At 45.6% G+C, this 26,799-nt stretch overlaps 1 protein-coding gene across 1 annotated transcript in view; it reads right to left on the bottom strand.

Moving 5' to 3' along the window:
• Positions 1 to 26,799, bottom strand: part of ADAMTSL1 (ADAMTS like 1) — a 941,617-nt gene that overhangs the window by 571,604 nt on the left and 343,214 nt on the right. Inside the window, exon 7 of the mRNA XM_069625973.1 lies at positions 10,371 to 10,528. Within this exon, the coding sequence (XP_069482074.1) occupies positions 10,371 to 10,528 (158 nt within the window). The remainder of the gene's footprint in view (positions 1 to 10,370; positions 10,529 to 26,799) is intronic.

A 26,799-nucleotide genomic window follows, 5' to 3' on the forward strand; every position in this document is an offset into this window, starting at 1 on the left:
CAATGCACAGTTCAAGGCAACCAATGAACTCTGTCCAGCTCTCCTTTCCAAAGCAATACCATTACACCTAACATGCAACTTTCTCATACTGATTTTCCCAGAAAAGACTTCTTGTTGTGTCTTGTGCAGTTTCCTTTGAAGAATGTATGGACCGCTAGCCTGACATCTTGGTGGACTCCAGAAACTGGAGACCACTGGAGATGTGACTAGTCAGGGGAATGCTCTTCTTCTAATGTTGAAGCATCCTACATAATTTGCAAGTGGAATGTCCATATTTTGTTGGTTGTCCTACATTTATCACAGTCTCCAACAAGGCTAATGGAGCTTGGGCCAGAGCCCTGCTGTCTGTTACAGCAGAAATGAAGGGGACCTGTCCCGCTGCCCATTGTCCGATAGTCAAAGAAGGCTAGGAGGAATTTCCCCTATGTTAGTGCGAACCTTGCACACGTGCTGTGGAATACGATTTTACACGGATCACTATGGTATTTTGGCTACTCTGGTCTCCCAGGTACCCCGGGGACCCATAAGGTGTGATCGAAAGCCATACCTCGGGTATAGTGTTGATTGGGAACATTGGTGGCTTGATGGTGGCTGAGGTATAGCCGAGGGCCATGTCTTGGGCAAAGTCCTGTTTTGGTGCTGTCAGTGAGGAATTAGGAGATCCAGTATAAAGCAGTCCCTCTAAATCCAAAATCCTCATGTCTTTTAAGGAGGATGTTGTGGCTCATAGTATATAAAAAAAACACAGATGTTCCGTAGGATGAGGGCGCGTGAAGACATGGCACCCGCATAGTATTTTGGGGCATTCCATATACAGCACAGTTTGGATTCTGTACCTGTCGTTGGTCTGAATCCATGTTGTGATATTTGGGGGAGATTTGTGCATTTCACATGTTCAGGAGGCTGTTGGGAAATAAACTTCTCAAGCATGTTTGTGGTATATGGTCTGTTGGAGATTGGGTGGTAGTTTGCTGGGTCTTTGGGATCTGCTGCCGGTTTTTGAGGAGAAGGTTGACATGGGCTGCTTTATAAACACAAGGAATTACACCATATTCGATGGAACATTTGAGGAGTGGTCGGAAGGAGGGCCCTAGTTCAGGATTCTTTGATATTGCTTTGTAGATGTTGAGTTGAGTCGGAGGGTACAGGTCTTCCGACAGGCCTGCTGGATTGCTAGCATTGAGAGGGAAGTTCTGAATTCAGAGAGGACAGAAGTTGGCCAGTGCAGGAGTAGGTGGTCTCCTTGGTGATGTTTCCATTGTTTGGGATTGGTGGTATTGGTTCTTTCTTATCTAGGCAGTCCTGGCTTTATCAAATGCTGTTCGTGAAAGGTTTTGTAAAGAAGTCACTGAGCTCTAGAGATGGTGTCAGTGCTGTGCTACAGGCTGCAGGGATTTGAACTCCTGGATAATCTTGAAGACCTCTTCTGGGCCTGTTGAGCCTCTCTATTCCATATGCAATGAGCAGTTTTCTCTTTCGACTTTGATAATTTTAAATCTATACCATAGAAGTTTATCGTAAGCCACTTTGTCTATTGGTAGGTAATGTTGTCTTCAGATTTTCTAGAGGCTACAGTTTCTTTTTTCGGTGGAAATGAAGCTTGGTGGTGAACCATTTGGGGACTTGTTTCTTTTGTCAACATTTTAAATGACTTTTTGGAACAATAGTGTCAAAGGTGCTGGATAACAAGGTGTGAATGTCACTAAGTCATTAGTCTAGTGTTCCTGTCTGGTCTCCATCTGTGGGCTGGGGTTTGGAGGTTTGATTTTTTTCAAGGAGCATGTCTACCTTGATTCTGTCCATGACTTGATTGATGTTGCAGTGGGGTTGAGGCGTTGATCAACTTAGCTTGTGGAGATGATTGAGTGAAGATGCAGGGAGAGATGGAGAGGGGATCTCCCTAGGGTAAGAGAACAGAGACGCATGTAGTGGGGAAGGGTATCCAGTCATTGTTTCGAATGCATTGTTTCGAATACCAAAGTTTCGAGGAAAAATGCATCGAAAAAATGCATTTTTAAAAAAAGTTTATTTCTATAGTGGTTTTTTAGGGCTAAAAAAACGGAGGTTGGAGGGGGGGATCCCCCATTACATTTTTATTTTTTAAATAAATTTTTTCGATGCATTTTTTTCGAAACTTTGCCATTTCAAACTATGGCATCTAGGAACCGTGGAGAAGCTCTCATTGCAAAACACTCTATCCAATGTGTTTCTGTGTCCTTAAACTAGTTGCTTGAGGTTTAAAGCTCCAGGGTTCCAAAGAGGGATTTTGTAGCTGCTTTGTCTTCCTGTTCCAGCCATAAGTTGGAGCCCCCAATATTGTGAGGTATTGCTGGTATACTGAAATGATAGCAAGCACATCTGCCGGGTTATCTGTGAAAGAAGGGCTGTATGAGAGCAGTCTGTAGATAAGAAGTAAGCTCTGTGCGGATGTGTAGGAGGTGGGAGAGAGCAGGAGGAATGATTTGCAGTCTGAGGTGTTGTCAGACAGTGCAATTTTAACATCGATAGACTCTTTGCGCATAAGTGCAATTCCACCTCCTCTCTTGGTGGTTTTCCCGTAGCCTGTTGGGATGACTTTGTGTATAATCTCTAAATTGGTGTCTGTGAGCCAGGACTCTATGATGAAGAGTAGGGCTTTGTTGTCCTCGCAAAGAAGGCAGATATTTCTGAGGCGTGTTTGATTATGGACTGGGCTTTGATGGGAAGGCACCTGGCTCTGAATTTGTTGTTGCTTCCCCATGCTGCCTCGCTTGCCTGTGCCGCTCCTTCTTTGGGGAGGTGGGATTCAGAAGTTTCGGGAATGTTGCATTCATCTTCAAGGCAACTGAGCACCCTCATCTTGGGGGTCAGGTTGTTCCTCTTGCTTCCAGTGACCATTGATGCAAGGGTGATGTTTTCGTGATAACAGATGTAATCTGCAATGATTCCTGGTGGAAGAGTTTTATGATTATTTGTCCGATCGGTGCTAATAGCTCAGTTATCGTTGCTGAATGTCTTTGCGGTACAACGTCCTTTTATCGCCTGCCTGTTCATCCCCAGGCTTTTTAACGTGCACATTCCATCGAATGTGCTCATCAACATTTTTAGGGTGGTGTGGGAAAGGTCAGATAAGGGTTTGGGCAGGTGGGCAAAAGTGTGGGAGGGTGGCTTAGGTGGGTAACCCCCCCCCCAAAAAAAACGATGTGCACATTCGATGGAATATGCACGTTAAAAGGCCTGGGGATGAACAGGCAGGCGATGAAATGACACAGAGCCGTCTTTGCAATACAATGTTGCTACTCTTGTTTTGTTGAAGTCCTCTTTGCAATATACTGCTGGCTGAGGTAAACGGGGTACATTTGCTCCCGATGCTGGGAGGTGTCTCAGAAGGTATTTTGAGATGAAAGACGGCAGAGGTCTTTTGGTGGTATGCTACCACTAATGATTAGTTAATTCATGCCTTGGTGTCTTGAAGGAAAACTCCTTAGCGTGTCTTTCTCTCTCCCCCACTCGTATCCTTCTCCCTTCATGTCACTTGACCAGGTTGTGACTTTGATGTGTGGCAGTCCGGGATGATTTTGAAGGTTCTGGAAGGTAAACTGTTATGGTGCTTTCAGGGTTAGGGGGGGGGTTGCTTACCTTTGATGGTTTGGTCTTGAGGATAGGATGGGGCTGTGCTCACACTAGTGTGCCAGGTTGCCAAGTCACAGAAGGACCATAGGGCAGAAAAACACAGAAGGGCAAGGATTAATTAGGGAAGCCAGGGAGTAAAGTCATGATAGGATAGAGAAGAGCAAGATGACAGTGTGGTAAAACAATTAATCTGTGACCCCAGGGAGAAGAATCAGAGCCAGGAACCAGGGGGCAGAGTCACAGCAGGGAAGCAGTTAATGTTTGCCAACAATTAAGGTGCAGCAACAATTAATGTGGGACATCAGGGAGCAGATCAACCAAGGAAACCAGGGAGCAAACTTCAAAGTGGGGCAGCGACTAATGTGGGGCACCAGGGAGCAAAATTACCAATCAAGCAGGGCTCAAGTCGGGGGTACACGTGGGGAGACATAGTCCACCTACTTTTTTCAGAGGGTGGACTCAGTCCCCCCCCCTCCAGCTAAAATGAAACACTGAATGCTCTCTTTGAATTTATGAATTAAAGCCGACCTCAGTCGTCAGGTTTGCAGGCTGGACACTTCACCGCTGCACTGTTCCCGGGAGGATAGTTCAGCGACAACGTGCTCGGCTTGGAAACAAGACGACGTGAAGCAACACAGGTTTGATCCCTGGGTCTGCGCTTAGAAACCAAGACATATTCCTGTAACAGCGCCTGGATGCCCGTGTGAGTGCTTTAAAAATGCAAATAAATAACCTGATGAAAAATGACAACAACTAAAGGTGAAATGCCCCATTTCGGCACAGCAAGTTCCAGGGAAAAACATTTGTATTGGTTCTTGGAGTTTAAAACATGCACACCTGTTAACGTTTTCATAAGCACTATTAGAAGAAAATAACCTCTCTTGGTTTTGTGTGTGTTGGTTTTATGAAAGCCAAATGCCATTCGTCCTGTGCAATGTGGGTGGTTATGCAAAGCCAATTTAATGAAATGTGCATATTTCACCTTGATATGCTAATTTATGACGACATCACATTCCATTGCGTTTGTTGATGAGTCGCCCCACTTGAATTTTTAGGACTTGAACCCTGATATCAAGGAGCAAAACACAACAGGGCAACAATTAATGTGGGAAACAATTAATGAGAGAAACTAAGGTGCAAATCACAGTAAGTATACCAGGGAGCCAATCACATTGGCAACAACTAAGATGGAAATACCAGGGAGCAAAATTACAGTGGGGCAAAAAAAGTGTGGTGCCCCCGGGAGCAAATCAGATTCGGGAATATCCCAACACAGATCACTCCATGGACGGACATTTTGAAAAGAACATAAGCAGCAATTAGAGATGACGAAATAAATGACGAAGGACCTCAAACTCTTTAATGTCTCTTTTCGTTGGGTTGTTTAGGCCAACGCGAAAAATCCCAAAATAATGAAAACGTTAATTTGAAGACTCCATTTCCAATGTTAGTCAGCAGCCTGAGAGACATCATGAGGAGTGCGCGGCACTGGCTTTGATACAGTTGTTTATATGATGGTCGTGGCCCAGTTATTGTTTTTTAGAAACTGCATCCAGTGATTTAGTGATTTAGTGAGGTTGTGTTCTTTTGGGGCGCAACCATAACAACATCCCTTTAATAAAGTTTTTGTTCACTGAATTTGAATTGCTTTGTTTGTGGTGAACTTAGCTATAATGTCCCTTGAAGTATGTGTTTCATTTAATATAGTGATCACATTAACCGTTTTAGAAATACATCTCCACTGTAGCAGGTGCTAGGTGATTGCATATTAACTAGTTGTACCCTGCATATCAGGGGCCAATCAATCAATCAATGTCTCTCTCCCCCTCCTCTCTCTCTCTCTCTCTCTCTCGCACGCGCTGTTGTTTCTTTTTCTCTCTTTCTGTGTCTGTCTCTGTCTTTCTGTATCTCTCTGGGCATCATTATAAGTTTGCCGTTCCGGAAACAACGGTGCCGGGAAGGTTACCGGGCACTGTTGTTTCCGGACCAGCAAACTATAAGTCTGCCTGCTGGGGCCGCTGTGCCAGACAGGTCTAACCCTGCTGGGCACAGCGGCAACGGCAGGCAGACTTTCACAGAAGCACTGGCACCGTTAAGTGCCGGTGCTTCCGTGGTCCCCACATTTACCGGAGCCTGACTTCCTAGACCGGTGGCGTTGGAATCCACTGGTGTTACCGGAAAGCCAGGCGCCGGTAAAATGTACAAATCCGGCAAAAACTTGCCGGTTTTACCGGTACGGTCACTGCCGGACTTGTAATGAGGCCGTCTGTCTCTGTCTCTCTGTCTCTCTCTCTCTCTCTCTCTGGGCGAGATTCGTGCTGTCAGGTATGTGTTTTGTAGAGCCACCCCAGTCGTTGCTGACAGCAGCATGATCAGAGAAAAAACAAAGACATTTTCAAGGGAGGAGGTGTGGAGTGCAGTGTTTATTTCTGGATAAAATTAGAATGAGAGCAGCAGCAACCGAGGTACCCCACCGAGGTGTGGACAAGTCTTGGGTTTTGAGACATACATTGTCACTGCATGTGTTCTGACAGAATATCATCATCACACGTGGGCACATTGTCCATCATCATGGAGTATGTGGATAGACTCTGTTGACGGGGAATGGGTACTGTGGTTATGCCAGACTTTGTAAGGGACACGGGGGGGCAAACTACAGGGCTTACAGCTATGTTTCTTATTGTCTATGTTTTGCTAATGTTTAATGTTTGTGCCTAATGTAACAAATGTATGGGTTCAAGAGCAAGTCCAACCAAACATTGTCCACCAAGCAAAATTAAAAAGTGCCTTGCTGCTCACAGAAGAAACAGGTCATCTGTTATGAATGCAACCCTTTCCAAGAAGGAAGGGCATTTTTAGAGATTGGTGTGTTCACTGCAACGCAAGTGTAAGGGTGCAGTAAAAGGTGGCATGTTTGGGGCTAAACACTTTTCTTAAATGAAAAAGTAAGTGAAAAGCTATATTTCCCTACTCGTAAGAGGGGTTTCTATGCCGCAACTAAAGATCTAAGGGGAATGTCAGGATGTCAGTTAACATAAAAGTGTCCACCCTCCGGTGTCAAGAAAACCTTTCTTCTGTCACACTAGAAAATAAAGAATAAAGCAGTACTGTTCGGATCCCAGGAGAATGTCTCCCTCCTCCTGAGGTTCAGGCTCAGGAGGCTTGGGGGAATGACTCACTTCCCAAGGTCACAAAGTTCCAGCCAATGTTTACTTTGTAGACCAGGAGAATGCCTCCCTTCTCCTGGCGTTCAGTCTCAAATAGCCTGAGGGAATGACTCCCTTCCCGAGGCCACAAAGTTCCAAATAATAGTTTCTCAATGGGCCAGGAGAATGCCTCCCTTCTCCTGGCATTTGATCTCAGTCTCAAAAAAACTGTGTGGAATGACTCCCTTCCCCAGGTTGGTTGGACTCTCCTCCTGGTCTGAGTTGCCAGGAGAATGGCTCCCTTCTACTGGTAATTGAAATTTATTTTATAGGCCAGGAGAAGGCCTCGTTTATCCTGGTGCTCAGTCTCAAATATCCTGGGGGAATTACTCCCTTCTCCAGAACACTCTCAATGTGCCAGAAGAAGGCCTCCATTCTCCTGGCGTTTGGTCTCAATCTCAGAGAAACCTGGGGGAATGACTCCCTTCCCCAGGTTTGGTGGCCCCTCCTCCTGGTCCAAGTTGTCAGGAGAATGACTCCCTTCTCCTGGTAATTACAAAAATATCTTAAAACCAGGGGAATGGCTGCCTTCCCTTGGTCTGCTTCTTCTTTGGTTTGGCTCACTTGGTTCACTTCCCTGACAAGTACTGACACAGGGAAGATGACTCTTCCCACTCTCTCGGTTTGGGTCCCCGACTCTTGTTTCTTTCCCCTTCCCTTTGTGCCCCCTTGGCTGCTTCACTTGCCAAGTACTGACACGAGAGAGATGGTCCTGCTCGCTATCTCCTAACACGGTTTTTGTCTCCTGTACGTTCCAGCCCCTACAGGCCTCCACACCTCTCCTGTTACCATGCTTGTTCAGGGGATGCATGGCTGGTTCTTCCTGGGGTCTCTCTTCTACTCTGTAGGCTGCGTGGGCAACTCTGTGTCTTGGTGCCGTCACCTTGCAGATCTCCTGGACGCCCTTGGACCGACGGTATGGATGCTGCTTCTTGCGATTGCGTCACCATCTGCCAGCCTCTCGTTACCGTCTTGATGCCGTCGGGCAAAGGAGTTCCGTTGTCCTCATGATTCTGGGAGCAGACTGCTCTCAGCACCGTCCTGGCCTTCTCTGCATCTCGTAAGTGTTTCCTGGGCTTCACAGTCTGTCGTCCTGGTTGGCTGTGTGTCTCTGTTAGGCAGTCCTTCTTTGGTTCTTATGGCATAGAAGGAACTATGCCTCACCGGTAGTCTATACCGCTGCAGTTCCTTCTTGATGTTGCTCTTCATTTTTGCAGTGTCCCACTGTGTCCCAGTAATTGGATTACCTATGTTCCTGATGTTGTTCCTCATCCCAGTACTTTCCAGAACCTTTAGGTAGTCAACACTATAGCCATAGATAGTTCTACTCTCTCCTGCTAAAATCACTGAACCTGCACTGAATCTGCAACTGGGCCACTCACCGATCTCGGTCCTTGGCCCAGCCACTCTTCACTGCACTGCCTACCTGCACTACGGGACTGTCTCTGTATCCTACAGCCCCTTCTCCCGGCACTTACCTTGCACTTGCCACCAGCTGGCCCTTTTATTTATCTTGTATTCCACTAACCATGTACTGCACTTTCCTTGCACTTGCCACCAGCTGGACCTTTTATTTATCTTGTATTCTACTAACCATGTACTGCACTTTCCCCCCTCCCCTTCCCCTTGCACTTTTCCCAGTCCCCCTACCCTTGCGCGATCTGAATGACACCTGGCCTAGTAGGATCGTTGTTTGTCTCCCCTTGTTCCCCCCCTGCCTCGTCGCGCCTTGAAACACTTGTGTATAGGCACATTACAAATGCCACATCATATCATATCATCATATCATATCATATCATATCATATCATATAAAAAAAGATGACTAGAAGAGGGAAAGCTTAGAGTATGTGGGGGTGTGGTGTTCTGAAAAGGGCTGTACCCTAGATGGTCGTCCTTATCCCTAGAGGGGGTGTCCTCCCCATCCCTAAGGGGGGGTCCCTCCCCATGAGATCGTCCCGCATTATACCACCCCCAAGGGGAATATTGGGTAGCGGCCTCACCTACCTGACTTCATGGGAAAGGGCTCCCTCTCAGGGAGAAGTGACAACATCAGCACCTTGATGGCTAAGGGTTTTGTGCACTTAATAAATGTAAATAAATAAAAAATAAATACATTTTTAAAAATCCTGTGATTCATCACATATGTTATTAAAAGAGGAAATTATTTAATGATACTAACATTATAAACTTTGTCTTTTTTTTTTTACAATTCTACAATGTTGCTATGTGATCGCTTCAAGTATATATTGGAGTGATGATAACAATGGTACACGTGTCTTGCAGGGCAGAGAACATGAAAACCTAGACTAACCGTGCACATTACTTTCTGCAAGAAATGTTATAATTCCAAGCTGGACAGTCTGATACATTCCTGAGGTACTCTTTTGAATGACCTCTACGAGGAAGGGGAAGGCGAGAAATAGCATAAATGAGTGTTCTTGGCTGATTTCCATAAATCGAAAGAGCATTTTGGAAGCATAGGAATGACCGAACACTTTGTATTCGTCAACAATGTCTGCGTCAAGGGAGCAGTATGCTTGAATCAATAAGTACACACAAGGTACACTGGGCTTGGTGTTCATTTTTTTTCTTCATAACACCCACACTATCGTTAAAGTGTTTGAAACTATTTATACTCATTCGGGCAGCCTCGGGATTTTGTTTCTGGATAAAATGGATGTGATATCTTGCCCCATTTGTGGGGGGGCCCAGGGCACTTTTTGAAGATGAGATGCTGATCTGGGAGGCCTGGTTTCTGGGTAAGGATATCTGTGTATATGGGGCTGCGCGCAACGCTCTGCACCTAAGGTGCAGACACACTGAGAACATTATTTATGTAGGAAAAGCCCATTAATACACATCTATGTATCCTTAACAGAGAGGAGGATTAGGGAGAGTGGAGTACCAGTCGTTCTCTAGCCAGTATTTTTGGAAAAATACATGAGCATCTTGACACACCTGGGTCTGGCTTCCTTATCATCTGTAGACACAACTCCTAATATTCTTTCTCTTGGGAACTTCTCTGTGAGATTTCACTGCAACATTTTTCTCTCTCTGCACAGAACACAAATTAAGTACTCACACTGGTCAAGCCACGTCGCCCCCCGTATGCCAGCTGTACCAACCAGTCAAGCCTTATTTTGTAAGATACTTAGAGTTTATTTTCAACCAACACTACCATAGCAAATATACATGTCCTTCTTGGTCTGGAACTCAGCATGCTCTGCAGTTCTCTTTTAGGTATAATGATGTTGCGCAAAGGTTACTCTGAAACGCTTACCCTTGCTGGCTGTATAATATTAATTATCTCACTCACTCACTCACTCACTCACTCACTCACTCACTCACTCTCACTCACTCACTCACTCACTCACTCACTCACTCACTCACTCACTCACTCACTCACTCACCTGTGGAAGATTACTACAAATCAAGGAGGAAGTTCCACAGCATGACACCATTTTTACCACAAAACTCATACACTTTCCCAAAGTCTTGGTCATACCCTATGTGAATGGCTATGAATATCCCTCTCAATTCCCGTCACTCACCTTGATAATGAAATCTGCAGAGAGAGGCCCGACCATTCTCAGGATCTCCTTGTCTGGGAAGCGCTGGAAATCGATGCTGGTGTTGTCCACAAGGAAGGCGCCCGTCGTTCCAAGGCTGTTCTCTCCTTTCACACCTTGCAGAGTTTTGGTTTCCAGATCTGGGCAAGAGGAAATAACAGAATTCAAAAGAAATGTGACTATTTCCCACATGAAATAGGCAAGCAGCCTTATGCCAGAAAGAGCTTATGCAAAGGTGATGGAGGAGTTATTGATTATCCTAGCGTTTTGTGGAGTCATGTTTCTCTTCATCCCAAGTGCTCCTTTTGGAAATAGTCCAGTGCCTGGTTTGTGTAGAAGGGAGAGATGGACACATGCATGGTGTCTTGCTCTGAACATGTATGTGTGATATAGAATGGGCCTGTTGTATTATAGTACGGGTAGCAGACCGGGACCCTGATGCTCTGGGGTGGGCCTGGTGGGGGTCTGCAGGTATGATTGTTCTTGTTTTTTCTTTTCTACAACTGGCTCCAGAGAGTGGTCGCTTGGAAGGAACATCATTTACAGTGGCAAGAAATTGATATTGCTAAACAGTGGCTGGACAACAAACCAACCTATTAGAAACCCTTGACCCCCCCCCCAAACCCTTCTTGAACACTGCTCCCTCTTGCCCATAGCACCTGATGAGGTCTCTAAAGTTGTCCGCTCTATGAAGGTCTCATCCAAACTTCTTCTAGAACCAGTATGGACAATATCTACTCTCTCGCCCTGGCTCTTATCGATTTCTGTAACCACTCCTTCACCGCTGGCTCTTTCCCTCTTTCATTCAAGCACTCCCTTGTGCACCCTCTCCTAAAAAGGCTGTCTGCTGACCCTTCCTGCTGGGCTATCGCCCTAGCTCCACCACCCCCTTCCTAGGTAAACTCCTGCAGAAGTTGGTCCTCTCCCAACTGCTCTTCAATGTCTATCTTGCCCCTCTTACCCCCTGATCTCCTCCTCTCTCCTCATTTCCAGTGTAATGCTGATGACACACGGCTTTCCTTCAAACTTCCCTCTACTACCTCCTCCACTCCCATCCTTGAGTGCCTGACCGCTATCCAAGCATGGTGTGCGGCTAACGACCACTGTCTTAATGCCAGTGAAACGGAGTTCTTGTTTATTGTGACACCTACACCCTGCTTCCCTCCTACCGTCTGGCCACCTTCCCAGGGCCCTTTACCTCCACCTTCCCGAGAGGCCAAAAACCTTGCGGTAATTTTTGACTCCTCTCTCCTTTACCCCTCATATCTTGTACCTTGCCAAGAAGGCCCACTATCAGCTTCACTTCCTTAGAGGCAGTCTCCCTTTCCCTACCTTTCCCCAGAAGCTTAATGTTTCCCAGCTCTGTTCCTCTCCAGGCTGGGCTACTGCAACAGCCTCTTCCTTGATCTCCCCCTTTCCTCCCTTTGCCCCCTTCAGCTAATCCAGAATAGGGCTGCAAGACTTATCCTTGGCCTCAGGCCCAGGGACTGTATCTATCCATCACTAAGATCTCTTCACTGGCTCCTGGTGGCCGCACGGATCAAATTCAAGATCCTCTGCATCATTCACAAGGCTTTCTGGGGCCTGGGACCACGCTATCTCCAACTTTCTCTCCATAAATACTTCTCTGCTAGAGCCCTCCGCTCCTCTTATTCCAACTCTCTGCTTGTCAAACGATTCTCCAAGCAGAGAGTGCGGGGCAGACCTCTCTTCAGCTGGTGCCTCTTTTTGTAACAGCCTCGCTGCCCCTCTTTGACTTGAGCTGGACCTCCTTATGTTCCGGAAACCTCTCATAACTCTGCTTTTCTCTACCTCTTTCCCTCTCTCCCTTCCCTGCTAATCACCCCACTGAGACTAGCGGCCTGGACCTTCATGCATCTCACAGGTTACCAGGCCCCTGCCCAGTCGACACCAGTACCCTCCCACCCAGAACTGCCCTTGTGGGCCCCCTACGTGGCGACTGTGCACCCTACCGTGGGATGCCTCCACCCTTGCACTTAGCCAGCTGCCTCCTCCCATGGCACCCCTTGGCACTTCCCTCCTGGGCTCTACCAGCACTTGCCCATACCTTGCTCCCTTCCTCCCCTCCCTCCCCTCTCCTATCTCCTGCACTTCTCTTCACTGCACTTGCACGTCCAAATGTCACAAGGCCTAGCAGTACCACAATTGTATATTTACTGTCTTTGCCGTTATTATGCACTCCCCTTGTTCCCACCCCACTTTCCTTGTGGCGCTTGGAAACACTATTTTGTTGCATAGGCACCTAGCAAATGCTCAGTAAATAAATAAATAAATAAATAAAACTATTAGACTGACAATAGTTCAAGAATGTGGGCCATCTCACATTGATATGCTTTTCCCTGCTCAGCGAGGGACGAGCGTGTCACATCCCACATACGATGCTTTACATCAAACGTTGAGAACCTTAGAAAATGTCCAACTAATAAAAACAATCATGTGGTATGTCACGGAGCACTACTATTTAAATTACTTTAACCTTTGTGAATTCAATTTGACTGGCAGCCCTTTGGCCACACATCCCAAAACAAAGCTGTCAATAACTTCTAGGCTCATCTCATAGGTGCATCACTCCAGATGGAGAAGCTGCAGGCACATGTTAAGCTTTTGACTCTTTCATTGGCAAAGATCTTCTATGTTTTAATGAGCCCTGTCTAGAATTAGTGTTCATAACCACAAAAAATACATTGTCAGACATACCAAAAATAATCATGAATGTGTGATGTTACACCTGCAGATTGGACACATTCCATGTTTGGCTCCAAACGTCAATGCTTGATAACAAATGAAATGTAGAGTACATTATTGTTAGCAGATTAAAGATGCAGTTTACATCTTGTTCAAATTGGAAAGGTGTGACGCTTGCCATGTTCATCTATTCCGAAATCATGTTTGTTGTAACAATGAATGTCTTTGAAGGTCACTTTGGTGGCGGGCAACCAAGAAAGACAGATGAATAAGGGAAGCGCAAAAGAGTAAGTAATGGCATGCGTGGCAAAAACCCAAAAGAACAGTTACAACAACAAGAAAAAAGAACAACAGTGAAAAATATGTTGCTGAAAGCCAATCAACCACCCAGGGAGAGATAATAAAACCCGCAACAGAGCCAAATAAAACCCTAAAAGGTAAAAAGCACAAAAGACAAGCGATCATCAATCGAGGGAGAGACAATAAAATCCGCAACAGAGCCAAATAAAACCCTAAAAGGTAAAAAGCACAAAAGACAAGCGATCATCAATCGAGGGAGAGACAATAAAATCCGCAACAGAGCCAAATAAAACCCTAAAAGGTAAAAAGCACAAAAGACAAGCGATCATCAATCGTGGGAGAGATAATAAAATCCGCAACAGAGCCAAATAAAACCCTAAAAGGTAAAAAGCACAAAAAGACAAGCGATCATCAACCCAGGGAGTGATAATAAAACCCGTAACAGAGCCAAATAAAACCCTAAAAGGTAAAAAGCACAAAAGACAAGCGATCATCAATTGAGGGAGAGATAATAAAACCTGCAACAGAGCCAAATAAAGCCTAAAAGGTAAAATTCACAAAAGACAGGCGATCATCAACCCAGGGAGAGATAACAAAACCCGCAACAGAGCCAAATAAAACTCTAAAAGGTAAAAAGCACAAAAGACAAGCGATCAACAACCCAGGGAGAGATAACAAAACCTGCAACAGAGCCAAATAAAACTCTAAAAGGTAAAAAGCACAAAAGACAACCGATCAACAACCCAGGGAGAGATAATAAAACCCGCAACAGAGCCAAATAAAAGCCTAAAAGGTAAAAAGCACAAAAGACAACCGATCAACAACCCAGGGAGAGATAACAAAACCCACAACCGAGCCAAATAAAATCCTAAAATGTAAAAAGCACAAAAGACAAGCAATCACCAACGGAGCCAAATAAAACCCTTAAAGGTAAAAATCACGAAAGACAAGCAATCAACAACCCAATGAGAGATAATAAAACCCACAACAGAGCCAAATTAGGTAAAAAGCACAAAAGACAAGAGGCCAATAGGGGAGAACAGTAAAGAGAGGTACTCACCACGGCGAGACCCAGCTGTGGAAAGAGACTGTTACTAAGGAACTCCCGCTTGGTGCTGACTGCAAAGCTCTGCCCCTTTATGATCTCATAATGCGCTGTTCTGGAAGATTTATTGAAGGAGAAATGCCAGAATTCCCTACATCTTAAATGGGAAATGAGTCCAATATCTTCCAGATACACATTGCCTTGAAAGTTGCCCCAACCTTTACACTAATGGACATGAGAAACTGCTATAAGACCTAAGACACCAATTTCTCACAAAGAAAAGATTGGTTCCTAAGATAACACCAGAAGTGTGCAGAAAAGTGCGGCCTGTCAAGTTATCATCTGCTGGGCCAAAAAAGCACGGTTTAGCTAACGCCTTGGCTGAAGGAATTTCTCACATCATAACATGTATTTCAACCCCTAATAAATGCCGAAGATATATTTGTATTGTGAATTTACACAATCTCCCAATTGGTTGTAAACTGGCAATATCAGCTCGGCAATTGTTTTTACGCTTCTGATTTTAATAGGACATACTAGTTGAAGGGGACATTTTGGAAGAAGTGGACGTCTCCAACTCTGTCATGAGGCCTCGTGACTGGTCCCATTTTTCTTAAAAACCTGCCGATTAGGGCTCATCCAGGGAGTTCTTCGTCCCACCCAACAGGAATCCTAACGCAGCAAGGAGTCATCAAAAGATCCAGAGACTGCCTGTATTAGGAGATTGTGGTGGCAGGAGTGGGAGACATAAGGAAATGGCCAAAGGAAGGCATGCTATTTGAGGAAGGGGGAAATTAGCATTGATGTATGGCTTAGGGGCTTGTGGAAGAGCACTAGGCTTGTTTTCTTTCATCTTTGCTGTTTTAAGTTGATCGGATGAACAGTTCAATGGCATCGGGACACCACTGAGATTTCTTTTGAAAATCGTTACTTTCTAAGGTGTTAATCCAATTGAAACCACAAAAGACTAAGGGGGTCATTACGAGTACGGCGGTAGGGGGTTAACGGCACCGGTAAGGATGCCGGTGCCGTTAACCCCCTACCGCCGCATTCCGAGGTCCCTTAGTGGGTCCCCGCTAAGGCCGGCTGGTAAAACCAGCCGTCCTTAGCGGGAGCCGCTAAGGGACCAAGGAGCTAATAAAAGGCCCGTAATAGCGCCATGGCTACCTCCAAACTCGTAATGACCCCCCAACACTCCCAGAATGCACTGATTTGATACTTGAAAGCCCAGGGATGAAAAACACGTGTCTTGGAGACATGGGGTGACCTGGCCAACCTATGCTGTTTACTAGGCGACACAATAAACAATTATTAGAGTAAGTAGTGGGCCAAGAGTTTGAATAATGGCAGGGTAATGACTGGAAGGTTTAGAGGTAATGTTAACCTCTAACATCGCTCTGTGCCACCCTCCAGATCATTGTGCTTCAGAGCGCCTTCCCCATTACAGAATAGGGAAAGACCATATGCAAATCAGGGTTAGTCCAACTCCAGAAAGGGACAGTTCAGCTCATACTGGCTGGCAAATCACACACGCAACCCCACACGTTTCCCGTTCACTGGGTAATGGCTAAAAGCAGAGCAAGGTTTGAAGAAATTGCTCTGAAGTGGATCACCAGCATTGTATTTTTGTTTTTGTGTCCAGGAGGAAAACACGTGCCTGTGCAAGTGTGGAAAAATCCTGAAGGAAGCCAGCAGTTTTGGCTTGACGGTAGTGAACATGTTTTCTTTGGTTCTACTGTAGGCACTGAGTGCACGTGGCCATGTTCCCTCACAATTTTCATAGTTCTACAAGTGCATGTCCAAGTTACCATCATTTGCCATGTCTCTCAGGATATGCTCACATACACATACACATATCATATTACAGATACTGGGCCTCATTACAAGTTAGCCGGTCTGGATTTAACGGTGCCAGTAAAACCGTACCGGCACCGTTTTCCCGACCGGCTAACTCCGAGTTCTGTGGCCGTGTGGTGTTAAACCCGCCAGGTCTGACCACATGGTGCCAGTGTTCCCGTGGCCCCCATTCCTGTGGAGTCTATTGCACTCCACGGGAATGGGGAGTAACTGAATGCCGGCGCTGGAATTACTGGACCACCAAGGCTGTAATGCCCTGGTAATTCCGGCAAGTCCAGCACCAGTAAATCCCCACGAGTCCAGCGGCAGCCTGCCGTTTTTACCAGCACGGCTACCGCCGGACTCGTAATGAGGGCCACTGTCGTCTACAGTAAGGTACTTGGACCAAATTGCCAGGTTTTGCCATCAGATAAAAGGAGTTCACACAATGTACTAGGTGTGTCAACAAGTTGGCCTTTTACTTGCATGATGTAACAATAATTTGGTAATTGTTATAGAGCTTCACAGATAGGTTTGCTTCTGGGTGCAGTAATAATCAGTGTTACTATTACCCACTTGTTTGTTATATTCAATTTATTGACCTCGGAAGGATGACAGTCCTGGTCAGCCTGACTGTGATGTTTAAATCCATTTTACATGGTATCATCCTATTCCAGAAATGTGCATCTCGCACATGTGCTTTCCGTCCGGCTTGTAGCCATTTGCCAGGGGTTAGCATTATAATACCGACTAATGACACAATCATGGAGCTATTGCCATCATATGCCCAAGCACTCATGCCATTTCCTAGATATTGGCATCCTATACTCAGGTACTCTCATCGTATGCCAGGTTTTGCCATTAAGTGCTTATGCACTCACATCATTTGGAAGATACTGTTATAATGTTCCTAGGTACTCACATATAGGCAACATGAATGCTGCCTTCATACCCTAAGGTACTTCCCCTCTCTTCCCTTATTGCGCTTTGAAGTAGCGTTTATGTGCTTTTTGTCATCAACAATGTAACTTAACCTAACTTGATGTACCTTGGAACTCGCCCTAATTCCCCACTGCCTAACTCCTTCCCTCTCTTCCACACCCCCGCTTCCATTCATCCCCGGGAGTGAATGAGCAGTGTGTTCACTAGCTGAAGCGAGCTGTTGGCGCTTGCTACACTTTCAATTGACAGTGAAATTGTTGGAAAAACAGATGACGCAGCAGCAAGTGACACTTTTGGGGCAGCAACAGCCAGGAGAGCGCTCTTCCTTTGGAAAGTAATTAACATAAGCATGGGAAAATGAAACGAAACCCCTGTTTGGAATATTGTCTACATTATCAAAGTACAAGTAAAAAACATGACTAACATTGCAGTGGTTTAATGATGTTGGAGAGGGGATGCAGTGTGAGGTAACACATTGGGGGCAATATGAGAGGTGTAGCCTCGTGTTTTGCACCGGGAGCAATATTGACCAGAAACTGTCCTGACTGCAGGTAGTGGGGAGGGCACAACAGGGTATCGGGGTGATGGTTCACCATTCTGTGGTAAGATTGATTAAACCACTTGTGTGCCGAACATTGTGGAGTGGCGAGTCCCTGGGGCGCCGCTCGCTGTATCCTCACTACTACTCGACCCAACTCTTACACCTGCTCTTCTTGCTCCTGACTTTGATGGACCTTTACAAGCCTCAAGCAAGGGGAGGATGGATAGCTCAGGGGCAACGCGTTTGTCTTGGAAGCAAGACAATACCGAGCGACACAGGTTTGAATCCTTATCCCACGCTTAGAAACCAGTTGTTGGTATTAAGGCGTGTTATAAAAGAACAATTATATGTATTATATAATACTAAACGGAGTGGGGTTATGCAGGGAAGGATTTCGGTACTCCTCTTCTGAGGGCAGAGTTCTAAAGATCACCCTGGTTTATGGAGAGAATGTGTGCATACCGCAGCGTGGGATAAGGGAGAGTAGTAGCAGGTGGACTAGGGATAAAGGATTTGTCATTATTGTGTGCCTCTATCCAAGGTTCTTGATGCCTCGCACGCCGCGGGACTCTGTCCAGAGAAGAGCCCTTTTGAGGGACCAGTGCTTTCCCTTGTGCCTTTGTGTGGTGCAGGGGAGGAACCCGCAAGTGAGAAGCCTAATCCCTTTTGGACTTGAGTTTGTGTAAGTAAGACTGTGATGGCCATGGAACAAATGTGCCTTTGCGCACATGACAGCATTGTCCATTCGGGAGACGCTAGTCCAGTCCTGGTTTTAACTTTGCATTTTGGGATTTATAGTTGTGGATTTATAATGGGGAACTCCAGGACTACAAGGGCCTGAATGCAAAATGAAAACCAGAACTGGAATGGCATCTTCCAAGTGTAATGGACAATGTTGACATGTATGCCTGTGTAAATGAAGGATTTGCCGTGCAATGAAAGCCCCTGCACACAGTCCATGAAAAGGCCAGCATTTGCGTGGAGCTAATGTATCAAACAACAGAAAGCCGTATTTATGTTTTTGTATTTGTAAAGATGTGTAATTTCACTAAGTTATTGTTTAGTGTAACGCCTACATGCACATAGAGGCGTGTTGTTGTTGGTGCAGCACCTAAACATTTCTGATGCATGTTAAAAAAATGCAGAGGTTTCATAACATTATTTCACTAAAAGACTTGAACACAGCTTCACTGACTATCTGACACGTCTCAACAGCTGCGACACATTTATTGCCAGCTAATTAGGGAAACTTACCAGCACGTCTCATTAAAATTAATTGTTTGCAGTCAAAATTGTGCTCTCCGGGGCAGGTTGATACTAGTCCTCGGGCTGCGGGCGGGTGTTAGTTAATTCTGTGACTGCTGCTGTAGTTTCGAAATGCCTTCTTCTGCCTACACTGCACAGTGGTACTTGTATGATATGTGCCCTTTGTGGTGCCACAATCGCACGTCAACGTTCATCAGTCAAAGAAATTTGATAGTAGACAAAGCATGTTTTCAAACAGGCCTCATAATCCAGAAGGTCATATAGCGTCAGAGTCCTGGTTAACTCAGTTCTGGCCTGTGGCACTAGGAGCTGCCCAGCACCTGCCTCTAAGGTTAGGAATCCATCAAATATGACTTGTTAAAGGGGAAGTGTGCTCAAAAATGTTATTGTCCCGATCGTTCGGGCATGTATTTTTAAGCATGCTGTAATCAATCTTAAACATTTTTCCTATGCAATTTACATTTGTTTTCCTCACTTTACGCATGCAAACACAACGGGTTGGGCGTGCCCATCTTGTGCTAATCTTATCAGTTGAGGCATCGCATTAACTTCAAGGGTGCTTGCGGTAAGAATAGAGATCGCCTGCCCCTGAAGCTGACATCACTAGACGCGTACGGCCCTTTTCACAATGCCAATGCACGTCTCGTGTCAATGTTCTCTGTGCGCAAGCTATTGACGTGTCTCCATGGAAATGGCCGGACGCCTCTTTCCTCAACAAGTATAAACAGACCCCTTCTCATCAGACAACATCAGAGTTACTTTATCAATCGTTTCACTGTATTTGTTTTGTATCGCCTGTGACTTGTTTCTGCTTTGTTCAGCTATCTTCGTAGTACAAAGCCCCTGTGAACAGATACTTACACTAGCATAACTATTGATTTCAATCGTTACTTGTGTTTTATTTAGATATTTGTCATATAATGGCAACAATACAGTCCTACCAGTATGAGCCTGAGTATTCCGAGGAGGAAATAATTGAAAGAGAAAGATGTGGGAATGATGGGGAATCGAACGATAGTTGGGAAGATGAATCACCAGGCCATGAGCCTGAGCCTAGTCGCATGGAAGACGTTTACACCTGGTGTACCTGCAATCTTTATGAGGTGCTGACAACCGATGTGGAGAACTGCTGCTGCCACGAAAACTCTGGATGATTGGCCTACACCACCGCTTTGTGTTACCGAGCTGCATGACTTCAAAGTAGCCTGCCTCACAAGGTCCGTGTTGAGTATTATGATGGTGCTTATGCATGAACGTCACACAACATTTCACCTTCGCAATCCAAGTAACGAGTAAGTGTACTCTAGATGTGATGTCATTTTGACCAATGAGACGACTAACTTTTCATGTTTGTCTCCTACATTGTCGTAACTTTGATCGATCACTGACAAATGAATTTAGTCTGCAAATTGAATATATTTCTCTTGCTTTTTGGAAATCATAGTGTTCATCGCTTACATGTCTTTCACTTTCAACTAAGAAAAAATATTTTTCTGTGGCCCAAACTGCAATGGATTGAATGGGTGTTCACTTTTGTAATGTGTCGAGACTTCAAAGCCCAAGTTCATTTATCCATGAAGTAAATTTTGTAAGGGCAACTATGCCATAGAATTTAGGATGCATTTTCAAGTAAGAGTGATACACTTATCAGGTTAATTTAATTATAGTATGTATGTTTCTCTACCACCTGTGGTATAGGCTGGTGGGCTACCGTTCATTTATATGGTGACTTTATGGGAGGCTTGCATTCTGCGTTCGATGAGTAAGACCCGCCTGTGTCGTTGGAGCCATTTGCTCCATATTCCCCAATGACAGCGGACAGTACAGGGGATTTTCGCACACTGTGCTGCAACCTCAAGTATACAATTTGTAGTTTGTTTGGGCCATCAACATAACCAAACTAAATAAAATACAAATGAGCATATACGAATAGTTGTTTCAATTTTTCAGTGAATCAAGAACACGCATACTCATTTATGAGGGACATGAAAGAATGGTTGGTGCCCTTTTGTGCTCACCTCATCCGCAACAATCCACCCCCCCCTCCATTATACGTACCAAGAAATAAAAAAGCATTAGCGGTCACTGATTCTCAGTACAAACTTCAATCCCTGGAATTCTTTATCGCCACATCTCCCAAAATAATGAGCCAAATTCAGCTTCAGGAGAAACCTTAAAGTGCATAGGTTCTGGCTTGCCTTATCTTCTGAGATTTTCATACTGTACCACTCTCCATCATAGTGGTCTAACATTGACCAGGCTTGTCTCTACCTCTTTACCTCTTTCCCTTCCCTGCTAATCACCCACTGCCGCTGAGACCGGTGGCCTGGTCCTCATGAATCTCACAGGATACCAGGCCTTCTACCCATTCAATAGCAGCACCTCCTGCCCACTGCACTGCCCCTGCAGGCACCTGCTTGGCGGCTCTACATCTCTACATTAGGAGTCGCCCACAGTAGTACTTAGCCTGAGGCCTCCTCCTTGGCTCCCATTGGCACTTCCCTCCCGGGCCCCCCAAAAGCACTTGTCCATTCCATGCCCCCTCACCCATCCCCACCTCCTGCACTTCTTTTCACTGCACTTGCACGTCTGAATACCACAAGGCCTAGTAGGACCGGACTGTATTTTTACTGTTTTGCCAACGTTTTTTTCTCTCCCCTGTTCCCTTCCCATTTAGCCTTACGGCGCTTTGAAACACAATTATATTGTATAAGCGCCAAACAAATGCTCAATGCAATAAAAAATATAATTTAAAAAAGTGGGGTTTTGTGCCTCTACCAGGTGTATTCGGACCTTGGTTTGGAGAGAAAATAGAAAATGGCAGTAGAAGAGAGGAAAAGGAGCAAAGGGAGAGAAAGGCTAAAGGCATAGGAAAGTTTTGCGCAGGTAAGAAAGGGAATGAGCGGTGCGGATAGAGTTTGCAATTGTTCTAGACTGATCCTACTACATGCATGCAAGCTATCAAAGCATGACGCTGGTCAGAAAATAGCACATTCCTAAAACTCCTCTGAACGAGTATATTTCTAGTACTTACAAGAAATGTATGAAATTAATCAGAAAGTGGGTTTGTGATGTTCTCCAGTCTGCCCTGAAAGCACAGAGGCCTTTAGAACGTTAGAGGTTAACGGAACCTGACAAACTCTAGAGAGATTAATCTGGGATGGCGGCAGCCGACAGTCAGAGGTGAAAGGGCCCAGAGTGGACTGTTTGCAAGGTAAAGGTGGTGGAAGAGAGGGCACTCGCTGCACAGCACAGGGTTCCAATACAAGGGTATCAGTGTGTTTAAATGGCTGTCCAAGGAGGATTGGAGTATCCTAGGAGTAGAATCTTATAACCACATAAGATTGTCACGTGGCTGTTGCTTGTATAGGACTTTACGCCACAGCAAGACCCTCTCACTTCACAGAGGGTAAGAAGGTGGGGGGATTGCTTGGGGGCTGCAGGCCAGCAATGCGAGCACCAGTGCGACCAAAGGCCTTCACAGAAGGGACCTTCAGCCGTAAATAGCCACAAACGGCCAATTCAACAGTAGAGATAAGTAGATGAACATGAAGACACTTCCATGTGACTGTGAACATCGGTGAACTGTATGAGGTGCCCTGTTGAGAAAACAGCATTGAGGCTTCTGGACTTCAACCTGTCAAGGGGGGAGGGGCAACCCCGACCGCCTCCCCTGTATGGTGCTATGAATGTGATTACCTCTGCCACCCAATGCCTACCAGTACTGTTTTTGGCTAGTATACTCTTTCTTTACTTGCAGAACTTCAACTCCCAGAATACACCTGGGTCCAATGAAGAAAAAACAGATTGGAACCAAACAAGTGAGAAACTCAAAATATGGCAATTTACACAGACTTGAAACAGCAAACAGGTGCAGGTAGCTCCCAGAACTTTGGAAAGGCAAAAAAGAATGCTCTTTCAGATGCACAGCATGCCAGAAAAACAGCAGAAAAACATCAAGTGCTCTTACAAAAACCGTGCTGTAAAAAGGTGAGGGGTTTGGAGGGGTTTTCAAGACTTTCACCTTTGCAGCTCTGCCTCTGGGCAAAAGGCAGGTTCAGACTGGGCCAGAGAGTCAGGTGAGCATTGGAACCAATTGGGAGGGGAAGAGGATTAGACACAGAAAGTAAACAGTACAAAAGGGAAACAACTGAAAGGCAGAGTGAGGGTTGCAGGCTGCTAAGGAGGCGTGAAGGTGAACCAAGACAGGGAGGGAGGATGAATGGAGGAGCAGAGAGCTGAAAACTAAGTGGCAATGTGGCAGTGTTGCAGCAGAGTGAAGGTGAGGTGCTGGTACTGAGAGAGAGTGGTATCAGTTTGGAGAGTGAAGCAGTGAGTGAGTGAGTGTTGTGTGTGCAGGTAATATTGAGGACAGAGTGGGACACATAAGCAGGGAAATGAAGGTAGTAGCTAGAGTGAAAGGGAGTGGGCGCTGGAAGAGAGTAATGACAGTAGAGAGGGCTCCAGGAGAGGAATGGTACGGGATGGGTGCAGGATAGAAAGTGTGAGTGTGATGTGAGGGGTCAGGAATGAGAGGCGGACAAAAGGTTGTGTTATTCTCAAACTCTGACATTTTATTAAACAAAAATGGGTTGGAGAAAGGCCTCTCTAGCCCTATTCTACAGAGGAATTTCCCTGCCACAAAACTAAAACCAAGGATCTTTCAGGGTCAGGTAGTCAGTAACTTAAAAGCTGTCCTTGTGTCCAAACATTCTAAACTGAACCTTACACTAGAAACAAAACAACAAAGGGGTGCAAGGACATGTCTTTGACTGGATATTAACAAAAACAGTTTTCACAATTACAAATATAAGGATAAATAAAATAAAAATAACTTCCAAGGAAAGATCCTTGGATCCAGAGGGTGGTTCCCTTCCCTTGGACTTTTAGGTGGGATGGCAAAAGTGCCTCTTTATCCAACAGTTCTTTTTTTGTCTTTATACTGGACAATGTTTTTGTTTAAATAATGAATTCCTCAATAGTCTTCCTTTAACCTGGTCAAACAATAAATTCCAGGACTGTCTCTCTTCATCTTGATCAAAGAATAATTTCCATAACAGCTTTTCTTTAGGCATTTAGTTAACTTTTGCGGATAGCTTGCCATACTCTGCTGCCAGGAATCCTTGTATGGGCTTTTCAGAACGCCTGGTATACTCCCTTGCCGAGTATTTTCCCACAATATCTGAATTTGTATGAAAAGTTCTTATGTAACTCCAGGTGCCCCGTATTTCCGCTGGCCAGGACTTCTCTTGTGAGCTTCACAGATCCCCTGGTATCCTCCCTTGCCAGGGATCTTCTAACAATGTCCAAATTTTACAATACACAACTCCAGGTGCCCGGTATTTCCGCTTGCCAGGACTTCTCTTGTGAGCTTCCCAGATCCCCTGGTATCCTCCCCTGCCAGGTATATTCCCACAATGTCCAAACTTTGCACCGCTTCAGGTGCGTAGTATTCCTACTTGCTAGGAATTCTCTTATTTCACTATCCATTTATCACAGTAAACCTATTTCCTGAGGTGCTGGCCATATTTGCCTATGGTAACACTTGCTGCAGTTTTCCCCCACATTGGCATATAATGCACCTATACTTGCTCGTGGTTTCTTGTTTCACTTTTTCCCGCCAGCATTCAAATATTCTGCTTGTTGGATATTTTAAATAGGATTGGACTTTATCTGCATTCAACCACTTTGGTATGTTGTCCGTATTCGTAACCTTTTACCATTCAGTCATTGGTTTACACGCACGTCGGTACACCCAGGGGTTCCCAACAACCTTGGGCAGACTCACTGGTTGTTCATGGTGTCCCCGAGTCTTGACGTGCCTTTGCAACGCGGCCTCTTCACTGGATCGGCTTTCCACGTGATGCAGATGTTTCCCCAGCAATTCCTGCAACTCCGCAATCACTCGCTGGCTTACATCTGTGGCCCGGACTGTAGAATGCTGTCTCCTGGAGCGATTGTGCCTCCAGGAGCTCTGCTGCGGCTCCCAGTTCTTCTGTGGTTGCTCAGGTGTGCCTGCTGTGCCTCTCTTCCTCTCTCGCCATGCCGGTAGGTGAGCCTCGCAGTCTCGAGCCGCTGCCAGGCTCTGGACGTCCTTTCCTTGCTGCTTCCTAAAGCACGATTCTGTGTATCATCGCCTCTGCCATTTTTAAATATCCCACTCACCTCAGGCCCAGTCAAACAACTACCCTGCGCGTTAGGCTTCAGGCTTCTCCTGATCTGCATAGACTCCTTCCTCCTCTTCTTCATCTTAGTACTTGTGGTTTTATGGGAATTATAGTCCATAGCTGATATTGGGCTTCTTGGATGTTGTTCAAAAGTTTCACAAAAAGCCACACCAAAACCAGAAGATGTTATGCATGAATTGTGAATGGCTGAGTCATAGATAGGGGTTTGAGTAGAGGGATTCAGAGAAAAGGTTTTCTGACCTTTACTATAGGAAGGGACTGTTAAGTGACAACACGCCATTAAAGGCTTAGGTATTAGAGGGTATTCGCCTGAGGAAAGTGGGGAATATTGTGTCCCACCCAATGGAGTCTCCACCTCCCCCGGTCATTGTCTCCTCCCATGTGATCCTCCCTCATTTAGCCACCCCCAGTGTCAGGATCAAGTAGCGGCTGCAGTCCCCTAGCCACATAGGAGTAGGTCAACGGAGACGAATCAGTGATGACTCCACCGGAGTCATCACTGTGACTAGTGAGCGTGAGTGATCTAGGAGTGGTGAGAGTAGTATAGTGAGGAGGGATGAGAGTAGGAATGGTAGGTGGGTGAGAGTAGCACATTGAGGAGGGGTGAGACTAGAAATGTGAGGAGGTGTATGGGTAGTAGAGCGAGGAGGGGTGAAAGTAATGTGAGGAGGGAGGAGAGTTGTAGAATGAGGAGGGGCGAGAGTAGAGGAGCTAGGAGGAGACAGAGGGAAAGTGTGGAATATTGGAGGAAGAGGAAAGGGGGTCAGAAGGCGAGAAGGAGAGATAGGGGAGGAGAATGGGTATTACAGTAGAGTAGGAGAGAAGACTAGTATGACCAAGGGAACGATGAGAGAGAGGGGGCGGCTGGGTGAGAGGAAGGACCAGGGTGTCTGTTATCAGCACCCGCATAACACCATTTTAATTTGACAACATTCCTATAGGAATCATTATTTTACATGCCCAACTTCGACGAACCACAGAGCGAGAGAGATAGATTAGGCATTATGCCTTTAGGCCGTCACCTTCCAGCCAGTGAGACCTTTAGACAGAAGTGGTTACCTATCTCGAGTCTATCATCACCTCGAGGATCTGGGACACCTGGGCTGTGGTGGGGGAAACCCACAGGAGATGAGAGAGCGAGTGACTCCACCTCAACATATCCAGAATACCAAACAAGTCATTACCATTTGTTTATTAAAAACCCTTGAATTTTCCTTGAGAGTTTGTGAGTTATTAAGGCCACCTGTGACACTTTTGGCACTGTTACTTGCCTTAGAGGCCCTGGTTCGGCGTTATGCACTGTGTGAAAATAACCCCAGTCGTTCACTCAGAAACACGACCGATGAAGGAATTGTGTAACTTCTCCTTGGTTTTAGCTAGTAGCGAATTTGAATTTGGTTAGTTCACTTCCATGACACAAAAAATAGGAGCAGTGAATATTAACACTGGCAGTTGTATGTACTTTCACAACATTTGACTTTGAAGGGAGGATAACTAACAAGATGGCTGTGCCCACAGTTGGGCGGAGACTGACACTCATCTGGAGGAATGGAAAAAGATGGGGGGCAGGGCAATTGCCACCAACCT

The sequence above is a fragment of the Ambystoma mexicanum genome, chromosome 6p, assembly GCF_040938575.1.
Source record: "Ambystoma mexicanum isolate Mex_15411 chromosome 6p, UKY_AmexF1_1, whole genome shotgun sequence".
Classification (NCBI taxonomy): Eukaryota; Metazoa; Chordata; class Amphibia; order Caudata; family Ambystomatidae; genus Ambystoma; species Ambystoma mexicanum.